Below are 19,724 nucleotides of genomic sequence, written 5' to 3'. Positions count from 1 at the left end.
TACAACGGCTACCGCACCCTTCGAACCGAAACGCATTACTGCTTCACGGCGGAAATAAGCGGGGTGGTGGTACCTACCCGTGCGGACTCCCAAGAGGTCCTACCACCAGTGATTACGCAAATTATAATTTTGCGGGTTTGATTTTTATTGCACGATGTTATTCCTTCACCGTGGAAGTCAATCGTGAACATTTGTTGAGTACGTATTTCATTAGAAAAATTGGTACCCGCCTGCGGGATTCGAACACCGGTGCATCGCTTCAACACGAATGCACCGGACGTCTTATCCGTTAGGCCACAACGACTTACTAAAAACTCCTTCAGGATTTATATTTGTTTCTTTTTTCACGATTAAAACCGCGTAGAAAGTTTAGGCATTATAGTTGACGCATGCGCAGTACACATATTCTGCATACATTTATTCAACTAATAAAAATAGTAAATTTAACAAAAAACGAGTAATTTCGAAAGAGAACAAACGTGTTTTGTATAAGAACAATCGAAAATGAATATTTACGAGTCATTAAGGATGAAAAAATATTAAAAATTGCATTAGAGGGGCTAACTTGTAGGTATATTTGTAAATATATTTTTTAAATAAATAAATGCAGAACAAACAATTATTAACAGTGAACAATCATGAACAAATGATGAACAAACGAATTAATAGAAAATAAGTATAAAATAGGAAAAAAAAATTTTTTTGAGGGGCTAACTTCATTCACCTAAAATTACTTGAATAGCTAGGTACATAGCTTTACTACAAAATGATTCTATTCATTTTTATTTATGTAGAGCCCTACTAAAGCTATCTATGGAAGTAAACAACCACACACATGGTTTATGGAATTTGGACTGTAACATTAAGCAATTTAGATTTAGAGATTAAAATTTCCCAGATTAACAAATTAAAAAAAACCTTTTTCGAAATAATCTCTGTCATTATATTTTTTTTTTTTGACAAAAACTGATAGTTCGCTTGATGACTTTTATTACACAATGTTATTCCTTTGTTGGAACTATGGAGGGTAGAGGTAAGGAGAACCGTCTCATATGGGAGAAGCTTGAAAAAGTGGTCCACTTTCAGCACTAAATTACAGTCCAAAAATCTTCCAGAATGGCGCTAGGATAGGCACAGGGTATGATATGAATTAAGCAGTTGTTAACTGATTGAAGTATGCTGAGTTAGAAAATTTAATATTGTTAATGACTAGAGTAGTTAGTGACAGTGTAATATACAAACCTCACGTGTTTACGTAGTCCAAATTAATTTCGTCAATATAACCTAAAATTATTGCTGTGGTAAAACGTGGAGACATCGATCGCATTTTCTTATCAGCTTTAAATAAATTATTTTTTTGTGATTTTGTAGTGCTTACAGTTCTTTCGTCCTTATTTATTTCTCTACCTTATTCTAATAACTTTCATCGCCTTTCCTTTAATTTACCCGGTTGCTACTCTAGCGCCACCCTTATTTAGCAGATTTAACGGACACTTTTTACACACAGAGACGGCTCTCCTTACCTCTACCCTCCATAGTTGGAACTCTCAAATATTGAGTATTATTGGAACTACCAGCCCGTCTAGTATATGCATAGTTTATTCAATACGTAATGTATTCAATAAATCGCCAGTAGTAGTTTGATGATAGTTTACCAAAAACCATGTCTGATAGGCTTAAAGAACTGTATTAACCAGTCAATCAATCGAATACAGCTTGTACTAACGTTTCGATTAGAAATAATATAGCCAACAAATATTTTGTTTAAGAGATTTCACTTGCACTTCTCGTTCTGTAGAAAAGGACCTCGATACATCACACATTACAATATATTTCAAACGGCTATGCCACCGTGTATAATTGACACTTAGTTTGGCATTTTCCTCAACCTTTTATTACATAATAATTCTTGGAAATCCCCAAAAACAGTAAGCAGAATGTCTATCCATTAACAAGTTTATACAAGCTTAATAGAAATTAACTAGACAAGCAAATAGCGTTAAACTAATAAACGACGAAAATGAGAAATTTGTTGACTAGCTTCAACTAACATTATAGTGATTATAGTGAATATATTAGTGATTTATTTATTGATAGGTTTTAGAAGAATGTTTTTGCGATTACTATTTAATTTCAAATACAAAAGACAGTTTTATTCCAACTACCTATCTAGTCGATTTATAATTTGTGAGTTTTAATCTGGTTCAAACTAAGTTGAGGGCTGCCAGGGAAATATTGGATGATTCAGTTCTAAGGATAAAAGTCTTCAAAAAATTAATCCGTTTCAAAATACTGTTTAGTAAGCTTTTTTATTACACGATATTAATTACCTACTGAGAATCCGACACAATTTATCGAAAGGGTGAAAACTAAAAGTCCATAACATAATCAATTGAAAGAGATTGTTCGTTCCTAATTATTGCGTTAGTACGTTTTCAATCAAATTGTAATCAGACATTAGTTTGGGAATATGTAGTGTTTGCTAATAAAGTTTCTGAAAATACTTTTTACGACTCACTCAGCAACACTCGTCCAATCAAACTTCAAAGTGCTGGCCTAAAAGTCTAGATACCAGGCCATAAACTCCAAAAAAAAAACTTCAAAGTGCTGAGTGTACTAAAGTAAATGGTTTTTTAAATTGCAATAATTGTTAAATGTAAGAAAAGCATTAATTAATGAAATTTTCACTAAAGCGATGCAAATGAGCCGTATCGGTTCACCATCGGTCGGTATGGACGACGACGGTTGCGCAGGACACGCTTTAGGCGACTTCCTTCTTCAGCTTGAGAATTATAATCCATCCATACCTGATTCCGTGGTCGCATATTATTTGAATTTAACCGGATTCGAGTCACAGGATCCGAGGTAAGCCTTGAAATCCAATAATTAAACACTAATAACTAAAAGCCAAGTATCAATTAACGAAAAAAACATCAAAAAATGTTCAATTTTTTCATCTAAAATCACCTTGAAATTTTTACTTTTGTTCTAAAATGTAACACGTAGTTTTGTCAACATTTTGTTACAACAACATTATTTGAAGCGTCATAGTCTCAATGGATCAGAATTCAAATATTTACCTAAATCATTTAATGATTAATTTTGTTTTCATCATTGTTCACAAATGATTGAGATTTTTTGTCTTGTAATTGTCTATTAAGATATGTACTTCATTCAAATTTCTAAGTGTCAATTTAAGAGTTGAATTAACAGCTAACAAATATAACTGACTATTGATAATTCTGAAACATGTGGCTTGATGTTTGAAATATGTCTTTTAAACTTTCAATATGTTGCTTTGATCCAAGTATGTAGCACACATTAGATTTGGGGTTTTTCATGGGTCAATTATACCAATCATGTTAGACAACACTCAGAAGTTCAGTCAGCCTCGGCACTGATATGATGTCACTGTTGTATAGGAAACTTTTAATTAATTTATTGCTTAGATGGGTAGACGAGCTCACAGCCCACCTAATGTTAAGTGGTTACTGGAGCCCATAGACATCTAGAACGCAAATGTGCCACCCACCTTGAGACATACGTTCTAAGGCCTCAGTAAAATTTCAACAGCTATCCCACCTTTGAAACCAAAGACGCATTACTGCTTCACGGCAGAAATAGGTGGGGTGGCGGTACCTACCCGTGCAGACTTACAAGAGGTCCTACCACCAGTAATTACGCAAATTCTAATTAACAAGTTTGGCTTTAAAAAGCCAGGAAAGAAAGTACAAAATAAATATTTCAATAAGTCTAATTTCGTAAAAGCAATTGTTTTTTGTGTTCTGGTTTTTTAGTGATAGTCCACAAACTTTTTTTCATTATTACTTTGATGCATAGACGTGCCCACCTGGTGTTAAGTGTTCACCAGAGGCCACAGACATCAACAACTTGAATGTTGTCACCCACCCTGAGAAATGTCTGTTCTTATAGCATAACAGCTGCCCTACCTTTCAAACTGAAATGCTTTACTAGTTCATGGCAGAAATTAACAGAGTGGTAGTATCTGCCACCAGTAACATAACCCCACCCTACCAACCACAAGATTAACTTTTTGAACAAATCTCAGATATCGTGGAGCATTCTTAAATAGTTATGTAAAAAGTTCAAAGGAGCAAAACTTAAAATTTTGGTTCTACATAAATTACATTCTTGCTTACTTGAAAGTTAGAATAGTCTATTCGAATGTAATTTAAGCTAACATTTACATCTAAAGATTAATACTTAGTATAAAACCAGAATCCTGCCTTTAAGCTAATAATGTCTTCATAGTTTTTTATTGCTTAGAGAGATGAATTAACTTATTGTCCACCTGGTGATTAAGTGATTACTGGAACCCGTAGTCATTAATAACATAAATGCAGTCACCCACTTTGAGAAAAGAGATCTAAGTTTATAGTTCTAACAAGAATTCTAGGTAGTTGGTACATGATATGCCATGTGAGTTTTTTTTTTGTTATCATTTTATTTATGTATGTAATTTTCAAATCCATTTTCACATTTCAGACTTGTCAGATTGATCGCATTGGCATCACAGAAATTCTTGTCTGACATTGTAAATGATGCACTGCAGCATTGCAAGATGCGTACGTCGAATCAAATAAATCAAAGCTCCAAAAACCAGAAGGGACCCAAAGAGAAGAAATATGTCATGACCATGGACGATTTGGCTCCCGCATTACAAGAGTATGGCATAACAGCAAAGAAACCGCACTATTTTGTTTGAAATACATGAAATCAATATTTGAAATTGTTTTACTTTAAAATAAATGTTTAATACTGTACATTCCGCAATGTATTTAATTGGTTCCTCTCAATGCTGTTTAAAATCATGCCCGAATATAATCCTTGTATGCTTTTGTTAACAATGAAATTGAGCTTATCTCAAATCAAACAAAAAAGGTTTGTTTATTTGTATGTTATGGTTGGAGACGTCTCCTCAGAATTCCGTGGACTGCGTACCGTACCAACATTTCGATCCTGAAAGAGCTGAACATCATGGAGAGACTATCGTCAACAGTCCAAATACGAATCCTCAAGTTCTTCGGGCACATCACTCGTAATGAGGACTCCATTGAGTGGTTGGTGGCGCAAGGGAAAGTCGAGGGCAAAAGATCTTGCGGACGATCTCCAACATAAATGATTGCTCTCACTCTGCAAAACATCGTGCCACATGGCGTCGCATCGCGAGAGCATCGGTATCGTAGGATCCGACTGATGCATGACCACGACAAGTCTGTCATGAGTGTACGAATAGGAAGAAGAATGGTTTCCTTTTTTGTGGCCTTTAGAAATTGCTGTCATACACATAGGCAAAACTAAAGGCACAGTCAAGTCTGTCTTAATCCAATTGTTCTATCGAGTTTATTTGAAAACGCTTTTATATGAGTAGTAGTTTCACTTCTCGATATTAGTAATGGTATATAAAAGGAACGTTTTGGCGTCGTGGATATCAATTAATGCTTACAAACATAACAAATGTTCAGGAATGATTGTTATGATTTTCATGTTAAAGTAATAAAATCTATCTTATATATTATTATATAAAAATGAATTGCTGTTCGTTAGTCTCGCTAAAACTCGGGAACGGCTGGACCGATTTGGCTGATTTTGATCTTGAATTATATGAAATTACTGGTGGTAGGACCTCTTGTGAGTCCGCGCGGGTGGGTACCACTACCCTGCCTATTTCTGCCGTGAAGCAGTAATGCGTTTCGCTTTGAAGGGTGAGGCAGCCGTTGTAATTATACTTGAGACCTTGGAACTTATGTCTCAAGGTGGGTGGCACATTTAGGTTGTGGATGTCTATGGGTTCCAGTAACCACTTAACACCAGGTGGGCTGTGAGCTCATCCACCCATCTAAGCAATAAATAAAAATAACAATTTTGTTTTTCCCTTGATGTGTTCCCCGTCCGTCGGATTCCTTTTGTTGTTTTAAATTTTATTTTATACAAAAGTTCAGGTTTTGTATTTATTTATCGTCTGAGGCACTACGAAGTCCGCCGGGTCAGCTAGTTGTGTAATAAAAATCTCTCTGTAATCAAACTCAATAATTTATAATTTTTGTAATTAGTTGTGGTAGGGAGTCTAATGAGGTCGCTCGGATATGTACCATCATTTATTTATTTTTATTTATTTATTTATCATCCTACCTATTTCTGCTCATAGTTTGATCAGCGTGCCTGGTGCGAGTTTGTTAACGTTCTCGATAACGTAAAAGTTAATCAAATTTGTATGGGAGTTGGAACGTTTTCCTACGTTTGCCGCCAGGGACGTCGCGCCGTTCCAAGTACCTACAAATTTCGCACTAAGCACACTAGTGTACGGGAGCCATGAAACTCTCCAAAGGCTTTTTAGGCAGCCTCTCAAGTATTTTTTTTCTTACGCACTAAGTTTTCCAAACCTTGGAAAACATAAAAGACAGTCAGTGCAAGGTCTGATGGGTATATTGAGTTTTTTTTTATTGCTTAGATGGGTGGACGAGCTCACAACCCGCCTGATGTTAAGTGGTTACTGGAGCCCATAGACATCTACAACGTAAATGCGCCACCCACCTTGAGATATAAGTCCTAGGGTCTCAGTATACTTACAACGGCTGCCCAACCTTTCAAACCGAAACGCATTACTGCTTCACGGCAGAAATAGGCAGGGTAGTGGTACCCACCCGCGCGGACTCACAAGAGGTCCTACTACCAGTAATTTCATATAATTCAAGATCAAAATCAGCCAAATCGGTCGCAAAAAAACACGCAAGACCTTTTTTTTTTTATTATTGAAAGATTACTGGTGGCCCGGAGACCTTTCCGAGCAAAGGCTCAGCCAGGAGGGGTGGGATGAATCTACTACCGGATCGGAACCGCGACCCGCTGAGAAGATCCGGCGAGAAACTCAGCGAGCTGATTCATGGGTTAGGTTGCACGGCGAACTCTTTGTCGAGTTCGACGAGTACGGTTACCGAGGTCCCTAAGTCTGCTTCTAGTGTTAGAGCTGAAGGCGTTTATTGGATCTGTTGGATCCGTAAGGACGTGTCTAGGGCGTCGACGGTGACTGGCTCCTGCGTGATCAGGATTCGGGGAGTAGTCAGCGGCGGCAACGATAAGGCTATTATCATGACGACGCAAGACCTTGTTGCAACGCATAGGTATGCGTTCGTCGCGCTGGCGATCATTCAGTTCCCCCGGCACCCACATATCTAGTTTTTTTATTAAGCCAAACCAGCCAGTTTTTTGACGCAAATGGACCAATATTACTTCGATGCTAACGTTGAAACTTGCCGCTAACTTAGCAGTAGCATGAACAGCGTCAGCTTCCACTATCGCCTTTCGTCGTTATTGACTGTAGTTAGTTTAGTAGGAAGTCGTCGTGGCCCAAAGGATAAGACGTCCGGTGCATTCGTATGTAGCGATGCACCGATGTTCGAATTCGGCCGGCGGGTACCAATTTTTCTGTATTAATCATTGTGTAATAAAAATCAAACCAGCAAAATTATAATTTGCGTAATTACTGGTGGTAGGACCTCTTGTGAGTCCACACGGGTAGGTACCACCATCCCGCCTATTTCTGCCGTGAAGCAGTAATGCGTTTCGTTTTGAAGGGTGGGGTAGCCGTTGTAACTATACTGAGACCTTAGAACTTATATCTGAAGGTGGGTGGCGCATTTACGTCGTAGATGTCTATGGGCTCTAGTAATCACTTAACACCAGGTGGGCTGTGAGCTCGTCTACCCATATAAGCAATAAAAAAAAATAGATTTCCATTTTTTTTAATTAAAATTCATTACGAATTGAGAATTTACTGCCAGTCATACAATAAAATAGGTACATGCCTACATAAATCAGTTTAATTTTTCCTTCACCTTACTAGGTAGGTAATAGTTTTTTTGGGTTTCTAAATTACATTTTTCCGACATAGGCTCTGTCTTACTCAGCCCCCGGATCCCTATTATTTCGAGGAGCACATATTATAATATAATACCAGTGGCCGGGAGTCCGGACATGTTGATGCTACTTATTGCCTCTAGGATCAACCTTAGTGCCAATTTGAGGATCTGTACTGGTCAGGTGCCCCGATTAAGTTGAAAGAGTACAGAGTCAGGACTGGTATTTTCCAGTACCTATAGCGTCTAGGGTAAAAATTTTAGTTCAAAAATGATTCTGTATGAAGAATACATCATGGTCATTCATTTAAATTATTGTCCTCAGCAAACATGCAGACGTTGAGTGGTCACCGCCCGCTCATGACGTCAGGCAGCATTGCCCAGGGGAACAGCTAATAACCTTAATATACTGAATCGGTTTGAGCATGGAAACAAGCTTAAAAAAATAAAACAAAACTTTTTAAAACGTTTAATAAAATACTTGACAAACTTACAATATTTTTGAATCAACAACAAAAAAGAAATCAACCATTATAAATTAATAGAAATATTAATATTACGTTTACGCTTCGACCTGTCTTTCTTATATATTCTACGTAGGTAATTAACTATTTATTAAGTTGACTTTTTGGCGGGAACGCGAAAAGTGAAAGCGCAGAAATGTGGGAAAATGAAACAAAGCCGCTGGACGTAACTTCTCGGGATCCTCCAAAAAGTCCACTGAAAATATCACAGTAAATGACCACCATTTTACGGAGATTATATTTCATCCCATATCATCTCATCTCATTTCATTTAATTTCATTCCAGTTGATTAATGTCTCAAATTAATCATCTTTCACTTCATATTATCATTTTTCATAAAAATAAGAATATAACTTAAGATAAGACATGACTTAAAGGTAACCGGGTCACAAAATCCCTAAAAAAATAATAATTATAAAATTGTAAAAGAGTTTGAATGAAAACAGTCACAAGTCCTACATTTGATATAAACAGACTTTGTATAACAACTCTTTCGATGTTGAGACTATCACAATGTTATCACAAATATAAAGACACTGCATTCAACAACAATTTCTAACACTAATGTGTCGTGTCCAATCGATCTTATTCAAGCTCCAGAATAATTGATATGTAGCTTAACTGGTAGTAAAATCAAGTGTTAGAAAAAAAAAATCTTTCATATATTTCCTTTCACATTAATTAATATTTGGCATTTTTTTTAAATATCTAGAGTAACACATCAAGACAGTTTTTGGAATAGATAGCAGTAATGATGACAGTTCATGTAGGTATTCGTTTTATTTTTAAAAGTTTTTTAATTAACTGTTTAATTCTGTTAGTGGTTTCTGATTCAAAGGACATGAGGCCACTCTCCATACATTGCACGGCCAACTAGACGAAGTTCAAGGACAGTAATGAAATTAAGTTTAAATAACAGACTATATATCCCTTTTATTATAAACTAATTAAAATCAATATTGTTCATGGGGATATAGATGTTTAAAAAATAAAATAAGAATTATAGGTTATGTCATATCATTTTGCTGTCAATACACTGACAATTTAACATCATCATCAGCTTAAATAGTATTTATATTACTTACTATACTTTATATTACAACAAATTATAATAAGCAGGTATATCGCAACGAAACAATAATATCCACAATGCGCACGAGTGCGAAAACGAGTGATCAAATGTAAAACGTCAATAAACATTACACAATTATTTTTTTTTGCTTAAAACCAATAATTATTCATCCATGTTATGATTTATTATACGGATTTAAAAGTATAAAAATAGATTTTTGCTTAGATATAATATTTTGTATTAATTTTAAAATCTGTCAAAATCTGTAAATGGCATTCCTGTCATTCCTAACTACGACGTAGTTCGTGACTTTGGGGTCACGACGCGAGGGCTTAAGGCAAATAGGAGTATTTGCCTTAAGCCAACCCGGTCGGCTGGTTTTGGCCCAGCGGGGTATCCCGGAACACCAGCCGCATCGCCCGGGCGGCCTGGTAGGGCCGCCGTATCGCGGACACCGACGTCGTTGGTTGTCGACTATCGTCCTCGGGGTGGTCGCGGTCTGGTTGTAGCGTTGACCGCGTTTTGACCCCGGACAGAGATCGGACGTCGGGTGTAAGAGTGCAGGGGAGTCGTTTAGTGGGTGGGCCCTAATATTCCTTGGGCCCGCAGTCTGCTCTCAACACCTGCAGATCGATCGTAAAATGTCTGTCAGATTGTCGCGGAGGAATTCATATATATGATCGCGCTGTCGCGCGAGTCCGTTGACATTGAAGAATGCGAACTTTAAAGAAAAAGGTTTATTACGTACTTTTTGAGCCATTGATTACCGTTTATATTAGACTCGTAGACGTCCATATGATCGAATGTCGCGGTGAGACGTTCGTCGGCCATAGTCGAAAGAGCTCGACGTCGAACTAGTGAAAGAAGACCTCATCGGGCTGGCATACTCTATAGTAAGTGTGCACCGTATGCACAGCGGACGCGACAAGTTTGCATATTATATGGTGCTCGTCGCACTTGGAGCCTACCGCGGAAGGCAAACGGATTGCCTCATATCTCCGCACCGTCTGTGGCTTATTCGGGGTCACAGTCGAAGCCCCCTATAAACACGGCACTCCCGGGCAGTGCCATCGCTGCCAATCGTATGACTATTCCTCAACTGTCTCGGAGATCACGCGACCGCCAACTGTTCGCGCGTCAAGGATATCGCGACTGAACCTCCGAGCTGTGTCCTCTGCCGGAAGCAGAGTTACACGGCCAACTACCACGGATGCGCCAAGGCTCCGACCGGCCCCAAGACCTTGTTGCCCCGCGTGCCGAAGCTGGCCTTCGTGCCGGGTGTGGTGCCCACCTTCTCCGCGTGGGTAAAACCGCTGCCTTACACGAAGGCGGGTATGCCATTGGTACCCCATCCCCTGCGCCTCCCATAAACGAATACTCATACGTGCACGACTTCGTAGTCGCGATTAACTACGACCGTTTGCGATCGTTCGCAGACGCCATCCGCAGGTCGACTACAGCCGACCAACGCACATAGGAGTATTTTGCTGATCGAGTCTGTCATAAAACAATTTTTTTAAAGTTTTCGCAGGTAAAAAAACTGGATTCTGTAGTAATCGAATGCTAGAGAACAATAGATAGCCCGTCCCGGTCCCTCACCTCACTGCGCATTTGTTTGGTCAGAAGTTAGTTATCGCTTCAACTATACGCATCTTAAGCGTTTCCTAAGCGTGATAGTGTCTGACAAGAAGTTAAATATTTTCGTGACTACTGATTTCTTTTAAAATATTGTTATGGATATGGATCAAGGAGGTAAGAACGTTTATTCTTAAAATAGATAGCGTCGCCTCATAGAAATACAATTATTGTGATAGATTTACTATAGAATAGAACGTAAGGAAGCATATTGAAATAAATAGTATACATTTTCGCCCTGTTATTTCCCGATAGATTCAAGAATAAGATAACTTTATTCAAATACGAGCTCGGCCCACGTCCCGAAACTATGTATCAACAGTATTGATCTGTGTTCGGGACCGGGTATTTTGCTTATACAGGCGCGTAATATCGATTAACCATAGTGTTCCACCCCGCAACAGTTTGTTGTAAAATACATATATTTATATTATTATTTATTGTGAATAATTTATTTTTTTGTTCTCTCAGTATGTAATGCGACACATGACGCATTGGTTTATATCGGGACTCGACGACGTCCATGTGGTCGAACGTCGCGCTTAAGCGTTCCTCGGCCGTAGTCGCCCTGCTCATGGCATCTGCGAACGAACGCATACGGTCGAGGTTGATCGCGGTGATATAGTCGCGCATGATCGAGTAATCTGTTGTGGGGGGCGCGTGGGACGGGGGGTGGACGGTGGGGGACCAGGTCGGGGCGCGAGTAGCGACTGGGGCGCGTGGGGGGTGCGAGCCCGGGTTGGGGTGCCGGTGGCATACCTGCCTTCGGGTACGGCAGCGGTTTTGCCCACGCATAGACGGTGTGTACCGCAGCCGGCACGAGAGCCGGTTTCGGCGCGCGGGGCACTAAATTCTTAAGGCAGACTGTTTCGGGGGCACGTTGGCCAGGCGCTTCCGCGGAGCTTCGGGGCATCCGCGGTTGTTGGCCGTGTGACCCTGCTTCCGGCAGAGGACACAGCTGGGGAGGTTCCGTCGCGGTCTTCTTGATGCGCGAGCAGTCGGCGGTCGCGTGGTCGCCGAGACAATTAACGCATCGCGGTCACGCGTTGTAGTTCCGCGAGGAATGCCCGTATAGTTGACAGCGGTGGCACTGCGCGGGAGTGCCACGTTTGTAGGGAGCTTCAACCGTAACCCCGGATAGGCTGCAGACGGTGCGGAGCCATGAGGCAGTTCGTTTGCCTTCAGGGGAAGGCTTGAGAGCGATGAGCCCCATGTCGTAGGCGACTTTATCGCGACCTCTGTGCATGCGATGCACACTTACGACCGGGTAAAACTGACCAACCAGGTCGTTTTTGATCTGTTGGACGTCAAGCTCCGCGAACTCCGCGTCGTAGTACTCCTGGAGCGCATAGGTATGAAAACCTATGCGTTCCTTTCGGAGGTACGCGGTCAATGACCTATGGTCGTCAGGCGTAGTCACCTTAATTTGAATTCCGTGCGGAGTATTCCTCGCATGGACGATGTTTATTTTGTTGGCCTAAGGGCCAGGGACACGCGATCCCATGCCGATTTTTCCCTTAAGGTTACCGGCGGCGGTGCGGCGACTTTGCAGACGGGCGCGGGTTTAGGCGACGGGGAGTATCGGGCGTGACGACGGTTTTGGGCTGCGACGCGTTCGCGGCTTTTGACTATTTCGTGGAGGTCGTGGAGTCTCGGGACACCACGGCGCGGGCGCGTTTCTTACCGCGCGCGACGGATATGAACCCATCCGGGGGAGGTCCCCCGGGACCTAAACGTACTCGCCCAAGAGTCCCTTAGAGTGGGGTTTAACCCCCTGCGCTGTGCAAGTCAGCAGTGATGGCAGGGGGGAGTGCTTATGCCGTGAAAACGACAATCAGCAGGAGTTCAGGAAGGAACCCCCTCGGGCTTCATTTGCTACAGCGGGCGGAAACCGAGCGGGGTTCTAGTCTTAAAAAAACTAGCCTATCCCGGGAAAGGTTCGGGAATCGCTAGGCTGTGATATGCCACAGCAAGCCTGAACGTAGCGATTGTCTGTCAAGCACGATTTGTGGGTTTCAGACTCAAGGTTGCGACGACAGCGACAATTTTTCGAAAGAACAAGTCCCAGCTTGATGGCGTTGCGAGCGGAATGAGCCTCATGGAATCTGAAAGTCTGAATGCGCTTTTATACAGATTAACTCTCGAGCGGTGTTGCCGCAACGAGAGCGATTCCACATTCTCATTGACATTCCGCTCGCAACGCCACCAAGTTTGGACGTGTTGTTTCGGAACATTGTCGCTCTTGTCGCGACATTGAGTCGTAAACGCACAGTCCGTACTTGATTTGTTTACGAACGAAAACTCGCAACTGTCTTTCTCAAAACAAAAAGCCCACTACGATCTGCTTGTTGTGGCGTGTCACAACCTAATGGGTTCCCCCCTTCCCGCACTCCATCCCAATTCCTGCTGATTGTCGTTTTTACGGCATAGGCACTCCCTCCCCTGCAATCATTGCGGACTAGCACAGCGCAGGGGTTTAACCCCATCCTAGGGGCTCGCTTCGGCGAGTTACGTTTAGGTTTCGGGGACGCCCCTCCCGGGCACCACAAATAGAAAAATGAATGACAGCGAACTTTACGCTGAATTTTTGCGCATATGCCATCCGGGTATCAAGGATCAGCTTAGAGCCTTCAAGGCACATCGAACAAATGCCCCGGAAGCATACTCCATAATCTCCGCCGCCGTGTTGTCAATTGTCACGCCCGAGTCGGACACCTCCCTTGCGTAACTCCGTCTCCGCGCCAGCCCGACAAATTGCCGCATAGCCGCCAGTAATTTTACAAGATAAGACCGCTTGGGATCGCGTATCCCTGGCCCTTAAGGCCAAAAAATAAATTATGTCCATTCGCGATGTTTTGCGCATTTAGCTGTCTGCGGCGTCCCTACAGACACCGATGCGGCAAAAGTAACCAATGCCCTAAAGGAACTGGGATTCCCGGCTCGGTACGCAAGGTCCAAGAGAAGGCGTCCGGATTGCATGTTTCACGTAGCCCTGGATCACCTCTTGAAGGACGACATCGTCCACCTGTACGCAGTCGATGAACTGCTGTACTTGCCGGGGGTGACACGGTTGAGGGATGGCGCCGGAATCGCGGGCCCGCGCAGTGTTATCGCTGCCAGGCCTCCAACAACTGTCACTGTGCGGTCCGTTGCATCCGCTACATGTGCTGGGGAGCACATGTAGCGGACTGCCCAAGGCCGAGGGACGGCCCATTCCCATGTGCCGATTGCGGGAAAAACCACGCCGCCGTCGATAAGCGATGCCCGGTCTACCGAGGGAAGGCCAGGATGATGGGAGTATCCGTTCCTCCTCCAGTGCCACCGGTGCCTCGAACCGGGACCGTCACAGCCCCTCCTTCAGTTTTCATCCGAAAGGGGAAGGGGAAATCTTCCCTAACCCCTGCCCCTCCCTCTTATATTACCATCCTGTTCGCCATGGTAGTGGGAGCTATGGCGTCAGCGACTACGTTGATGGCATAAGCAAACCCGCCGCGGCAGATAAACAAATCCACTCCTATTTTCTTCGTGGCCGTACTTCTACCGGTGCTATACCCATATCTTGTCCGACCAGCGGTTTCGCGCCTAGTGAATATACGATGAAAAACAAACGATAAAAAAAATGAGAGCTATAAGAGCTACCGACATCATACCTTCCGAACAAAAACAAACCATTGTTGAGACAATGGAGGTAACTGAGACCTCCCCACCTGCCCAAACTACAAAAACCAGCCCACCATTGCCCTTGGCCCATCCCATCGTGGACCCCACGAGCATCTCCGGAATATAGCTCCTTTGCACGCCAAACCACCGGATGGTCGGGCGCGACCAAGGGAGCTACTGGAACCTTCTACGGGATATGGGATAGTTCATAATGAGTGCCCCCATGGGACTGAGCTGTCCACACTCATCATCCCACTTATTGGGGGTACCCGTTGCACCACCTTCGTGGGTGTACCATTCTCCCGTCAGGGGAGTGTTTTCAAGTTGGTCCTTCCTCGCCTCGGTCTTCCCCTTCTGGTGAACCCGGAGCGGGTGAGCGCCAAAATCAAGTGCTGCGGCTTCTCTGGTTTGTAGAGGTGGGGCCGCGGCACGGGGCCGGTGGCGGGCCCCGACCGTTGCTGACTGTTGTCCTTTGTTTTGGTATATAGTAGTTGTAGTTTTAGTTAGATGTAAGGGAAAAACAGGACAGGGACAGCACGAAGCCGGAGGGTCCGCCGCCGGGTGACATCCCTTCAACCGACTCAAGTGCATCGTATTATGTATATGTAGATGTAAGCTGCGACCGAGCGCGCTGCGAACAGCAGTCTGGCCACCCGTATCTGTTCCCAGACCTCCCCTACCCGTCGGAGCTGCAACGAGCATCCGACAGAGCAATCCTTTTCACAGGTCTGCGGCGTAGGAGCCCTTAGTTTAGTTTTCTAGTTCCGCATATTGATTCATTTTCGTTTAGTATTAGTAAATACACAATAGTTTAGTTAAGTTTCTACTAAAATATAGTTAACATTTAGTGGTGGTCGTCGAATGAACGGACAGTTTTTTTAAACTGTTTCTTTGTTGTGAACTAATAGACTAGTTTAAAGTTGTCTGATAAACATGTTTACGTATGAACGATTTCGCGAATCGGTCGTCGCGTCAACGTTTGAAACACGAACGCGAAGTCGACTTACGGGTATTCCCGAAGGCATCCGAATTTAGACGACGCGAGGCGATTGCTGCTCCTTACCCGCCCCGCTAACCTCACCACCCGTGGCCGCTAGTCGAGGCAAAATCATAACGCATATTTTATTAACATGGAGTAAATGTTTGCATTTTATGACGAAAACAGTCTTTGAAGTCACGCCACGTGAAGGCCACGCCATTTTTTGAACCTAACGGTCGTTTTTAAATAAAGTGAGTTATAATTCGTTGAACTCTGGTGTCAAGTGATGGGACTATCATTACATATTGAAACGTCAATGTACATTGTACAATGAAATCATTTTTCGTTTTAAAATTTGCACTGAACTTATTGCTAGATCAAAATACTCTATTTTGATAACTTTAAATATATATTGTCTTGGATTTATTACAAAGTATTGGATTGAAAATTGATATTTTGTTTGTTTATATTATTTTATTTTAGTTTAATTTGAATGCGTTACGCGCACTGCGCAGTGCAGGTCACAGGTAACTGCAAAAAGACTATCGCGAACGTTTTTATTTGGGTTCAAATTAGACAAGGTGAAAAAATCCGTAAAACCTAGGTTTATTTTAATTTAATCTTATTATTACCCCGAGTCTCCGATCAAGAAACAAGAACAATTAAGACACCAGAAAAATTCATGAATTTTCGCACAGAATATCGTCGACAAGGAATCAGATTTACAGAACGGGTGGCTTTCAAATATTGTGAAATGCAGTTATAAGCGATTACTGGAGTTTAAATGGATAAAGCCATGGACACTACTAACGACCAATAAATATTTTTTTAATATGAAATGTGTTCAACATGAGAAACATAATATGTATATGGATAATACAGCTGGGAAACCCTTAAAACAATTAACATCTAACAAGTAAATGACAATCGTTTTGATGATGTCCAAAACAAGAATGATTGTTAGTATTCTCTTGTTCACATGTGCCATGCAATATTCCTATCTATTCCAACATTTTTTCACTGCTTATAATATACCTGAACCATATTAGTGGACATAAATTGTTTCTCCAATACATGATTACATTTGATAATATTCCCCACTAATTATTTAACTCTGAATAAATATGACATTGTTCGACAATTAACAGACACTAAAAATTAAACCATATTGAACTTTTGAACGCAGGTTGAAATTTTACACAAAAATCAGTTTCTTTAACCGAATAGCACAGCCCATAACACTTAACAAATTAAATTATTTTTAACAAGTCAATACCATTTCCAGTCTTCAACTTCTTATTCAATCAATAGCCTTCAAAATATCTGATGCCTTAGCTGTGATGTCTACATCAAGGGCACTAATGATCTGTTTTGCTGTCAGTAATGAATGAGCCTCACAAGACCCCCTATAAACAATATCATACAGTAGACCCCTTTATCTACGGTTTTAATAGAATGTAGAAGGAATCTGAATTGTCTTACTTGACAGCTCCCAATAACAGACTAGCCTGTAGTTGTATGTGTATTTTAAAATAAAATCTATTGAAATTTTTTGTAAACTGCTTTCAAATATTCACTCATTGATGTATTATCAGCTTCCATATACAATGTTACTTCCAATAGATCATCACGCAGCGATTTGCAGACCCTCTTAAGTGGTTTAGCAAATGAAATTCTAAATAAATTAATTGTTTCTAAAATTACTTAATGTGTCTCTGTGTCACAGTCCCTCTTCGAGTGAAGTCAGCCTAAAGTTGTGGCTCATGATAAAAGACAGCTCATTTGTCCCAGGATTGATGCGAAGGAAGCCTTTTTCTGATGTATTGATGCCTGCTTCTAAGCAAGCCTTGACATCGATAGGAAATTGTGCATGGGGTGACCTAGAATAAAAGAAATTCTTTTGCAATTATTTCTATCAGTCAGCCCAATTTCTGTGGCACGTAGGGTCTGGATACTGAAAAGAGAAGCCTAAACCGTATTATATATGCATCTCTTTATTATCATTTATTATAGTACCTATTAACTATCCTGTCTGGTTGCAAGAAGCTAGTTCTTTTAACACTAATATAGGGAATTGCCTGAAAACAGCACATTTGTACCTTTGACAAAAAAAACTGATTTACAAATCGTCATGTAAAGCCTAATCAGTGTTTGGTGGTACCAGAACCCATAAATACCACAACATAGTTAACCATAATAATATTGTCAATAGTTATGGGACATTCAGCTTGAAAAATGGTAACTGATGTCAATTGTGTAGTGTAATTATTTCACTCTGTCAAGTATTATGACAAAACCCTCCCCAAAGAAATACGTTATAACTGAATCTTACAAAAGCATTTATTTAAATCTATCAACAGAATAAGAATTAGTGATTTTAAATAGTCATAAATAATTTATTTAAAATAAAACATGACCCAAAAGCTTCCCTGGCACTTGTAACAAATAAATGCTAATTTATTTGTTTTAAAGAGTAGTCTGCTTCATGAGTTTAATGAAGTTTTAGTGAAGCGTGTGGTCCAAAAAAATAATGTCAGTAGTAATACAGAGCTGCCACATTACAAATGCAGTAGTGGAAGTGTGAAGAATGTCATGGAATGTCTAATGATGAGATTTAATATTGAAGATATGTGCTACCAGACAATGAACTGCAATACTTAGTTTATTTTGAAGGTGCTAATGTTGGCTTCATGTGTTGAGTTGTGTAAGTGCACTTCTCTTGATCTGGTATGAAGTGAGCGGTATACTGGTAGTAGGAAACAATGATGCTTTTGCTCGGTATACCACCTGGTCTGATTGTTGCGAGGAGTCTAGGAGTTTTTCATATTTGATTTTATTCAAAATTTTCAGTCAAGACACCAAGTCATTAATCCATATTTAAATCAGAACTATTGTACAAATTGAAATCTCAATCAATCATGATCCATTTGTCCTATACGACAAAAACGGTAAAAATGCTGGCACCTACTTTACTGTTAGAACTCGACCAAAATTGAATTGTTTCATCTTGTTACACGATGTCACTCACTCATGGTAGAAGTTTATGTGCACGTGGTAGACACGTCCACATTTACTAATATTTGTTTGCAATGCAGAGCAATGCATTTAGCAGAGATAGATAGAGATATTGCAGAGTAGTTACAGTAGCAAATTAGCAATAAGCTATGCAAGAGCAATAGCGAAACTTATAGGCACCCCAATTCAATTGGAACAAGCCACAACGGCATGCCTACTAAGCAGGTGTAGCTTCCGGCAATTAATAAAAATTCCCATTTTTTACTCACCAACGCATAAAAACTCCAAGTCTTCATGATAACTGAAGTCTGGTATTTTCGGATAATATCCTCTTCTTTCTGTTGTGTACCAACGGCCTTCCAAATAGGGATGTAAACCGGTTCGAAGAAAACCGGAGAAAAACCGGTTTTTATACATACCGATAAATACCGGTTTTTATTTAATAATACCGGTTTTTTTACGCTTTACATTCACAGTTCACACCAGTGCTACCAGATCAAATATACAAGCTACAAATATAAAAAAAACCGTGTTTCAGAATCAAATTACCGTGCATTACATTTAAAAACTACAGTGCAATAACCACAATATGGTTGGTAGACTTTTAGCGTACGAAATGAGGACCGTGACCTAAATATCCACATATCTGCACCCAACACTCAGAAATGGCTTTCGCCAACCAGAGCACATGTTATCTGCAAAAGAAATGGTGCATAGTGAACTGGGGAATCTTCTTGAAGAATTTTAAATTCTCGCTTTATCATCGGACCAGCCAGAAAAAACCGCAAACAATTTTAAAAAGCCTGGTATTCTGGATTTTTTGCATTCGCGAAAACGGGATATTCCGAACGCCACGGCGGCCGCAGTGAATATAGTGCGAATGTATATTGAGACTGAAGCCGCCACAGAAAACCACACCGAAATTGCTGGCACGTGCTAACATCCAGAAGCAGGCTTCTGA

The 19,724-nt window shown here is 41.0% G+C and overlaps 1 protein-coding gene and 1 long non-coding RNA gene across 2 annotated transcripts; one reads left to right on the top strand and one right to left on the bottom strand.

The window, feature by feature from the left end:
- The first annotated feature begins 2,570 nt into the window (after positions 1-2,570).
- LOC114241647 (transcription initiation factor TFIID subunit 10) lies at positions 2,571-4,784 on the top strand. The gene is made up of 2 exons (XM_028172532.2): positions 2,571-2,865; positions 4,507-4,784. Exons 1-2 carry the CDS (start codon positions 2,696-2,698, stop codon positions 4,724-4,726), a joined length of 390 nt encoding a protein of 129 aa, XP_028028333.1. The 5' UTR covers positions 2,571-2,695; the 3' UTR covers positions 4,727-4,784.
- A 3,546-nt stretch (positions 4,785-8,330) lies between these two features.
- On the bottom strand, positions 8,331-19,131 carry LOC114241589 (uncharacterized). Its single transcript, XR_016325310.1, has 2 exons — positions 19,033-19,131; positions 8,331-17,628 (listed from the first exon to the last, which is right to left on the bottom strand). It is a non-coding gene; the product is annotated as an uncharacterized LOC114241589 (long non-coding RNA).
- Between the last annotated feature and the right edge of the window lie 593 nt (positions 19,132-19,724).

This window comes from Bombyx mandarina, chromosome 24, assembly GCF_030267445.1.
Source record: "Bombyx mandarina strain Sakado chromosome 24, ASM3026744v2".
NCBI classification, from domain to species: Eukaryota; Metazoa; Arthropoda; class Insecta; order Lepidoptera; family Bombycidae; genus Bombyx; species Bombyx mandarina.
This window is presented reverse-complemented; position numbering and strand designations above follow the sequence as displayed.

Coding starts and splice junctions, on each gene's coding strand:
- LOC114241647 (XM_028172532.2), top strand. CDS start 2,696: ATGCAAATGAGCCGTATCGGTTCACCATCGGTCGGTATGGACGACGAC. Junction 2,866..4,506: donor TTCGAGTCACAGGATCCGAG/GTAAGCCTTGAA, acceptor TTCACATTTCAG/ACTTGTCAGATTGATCGCAT.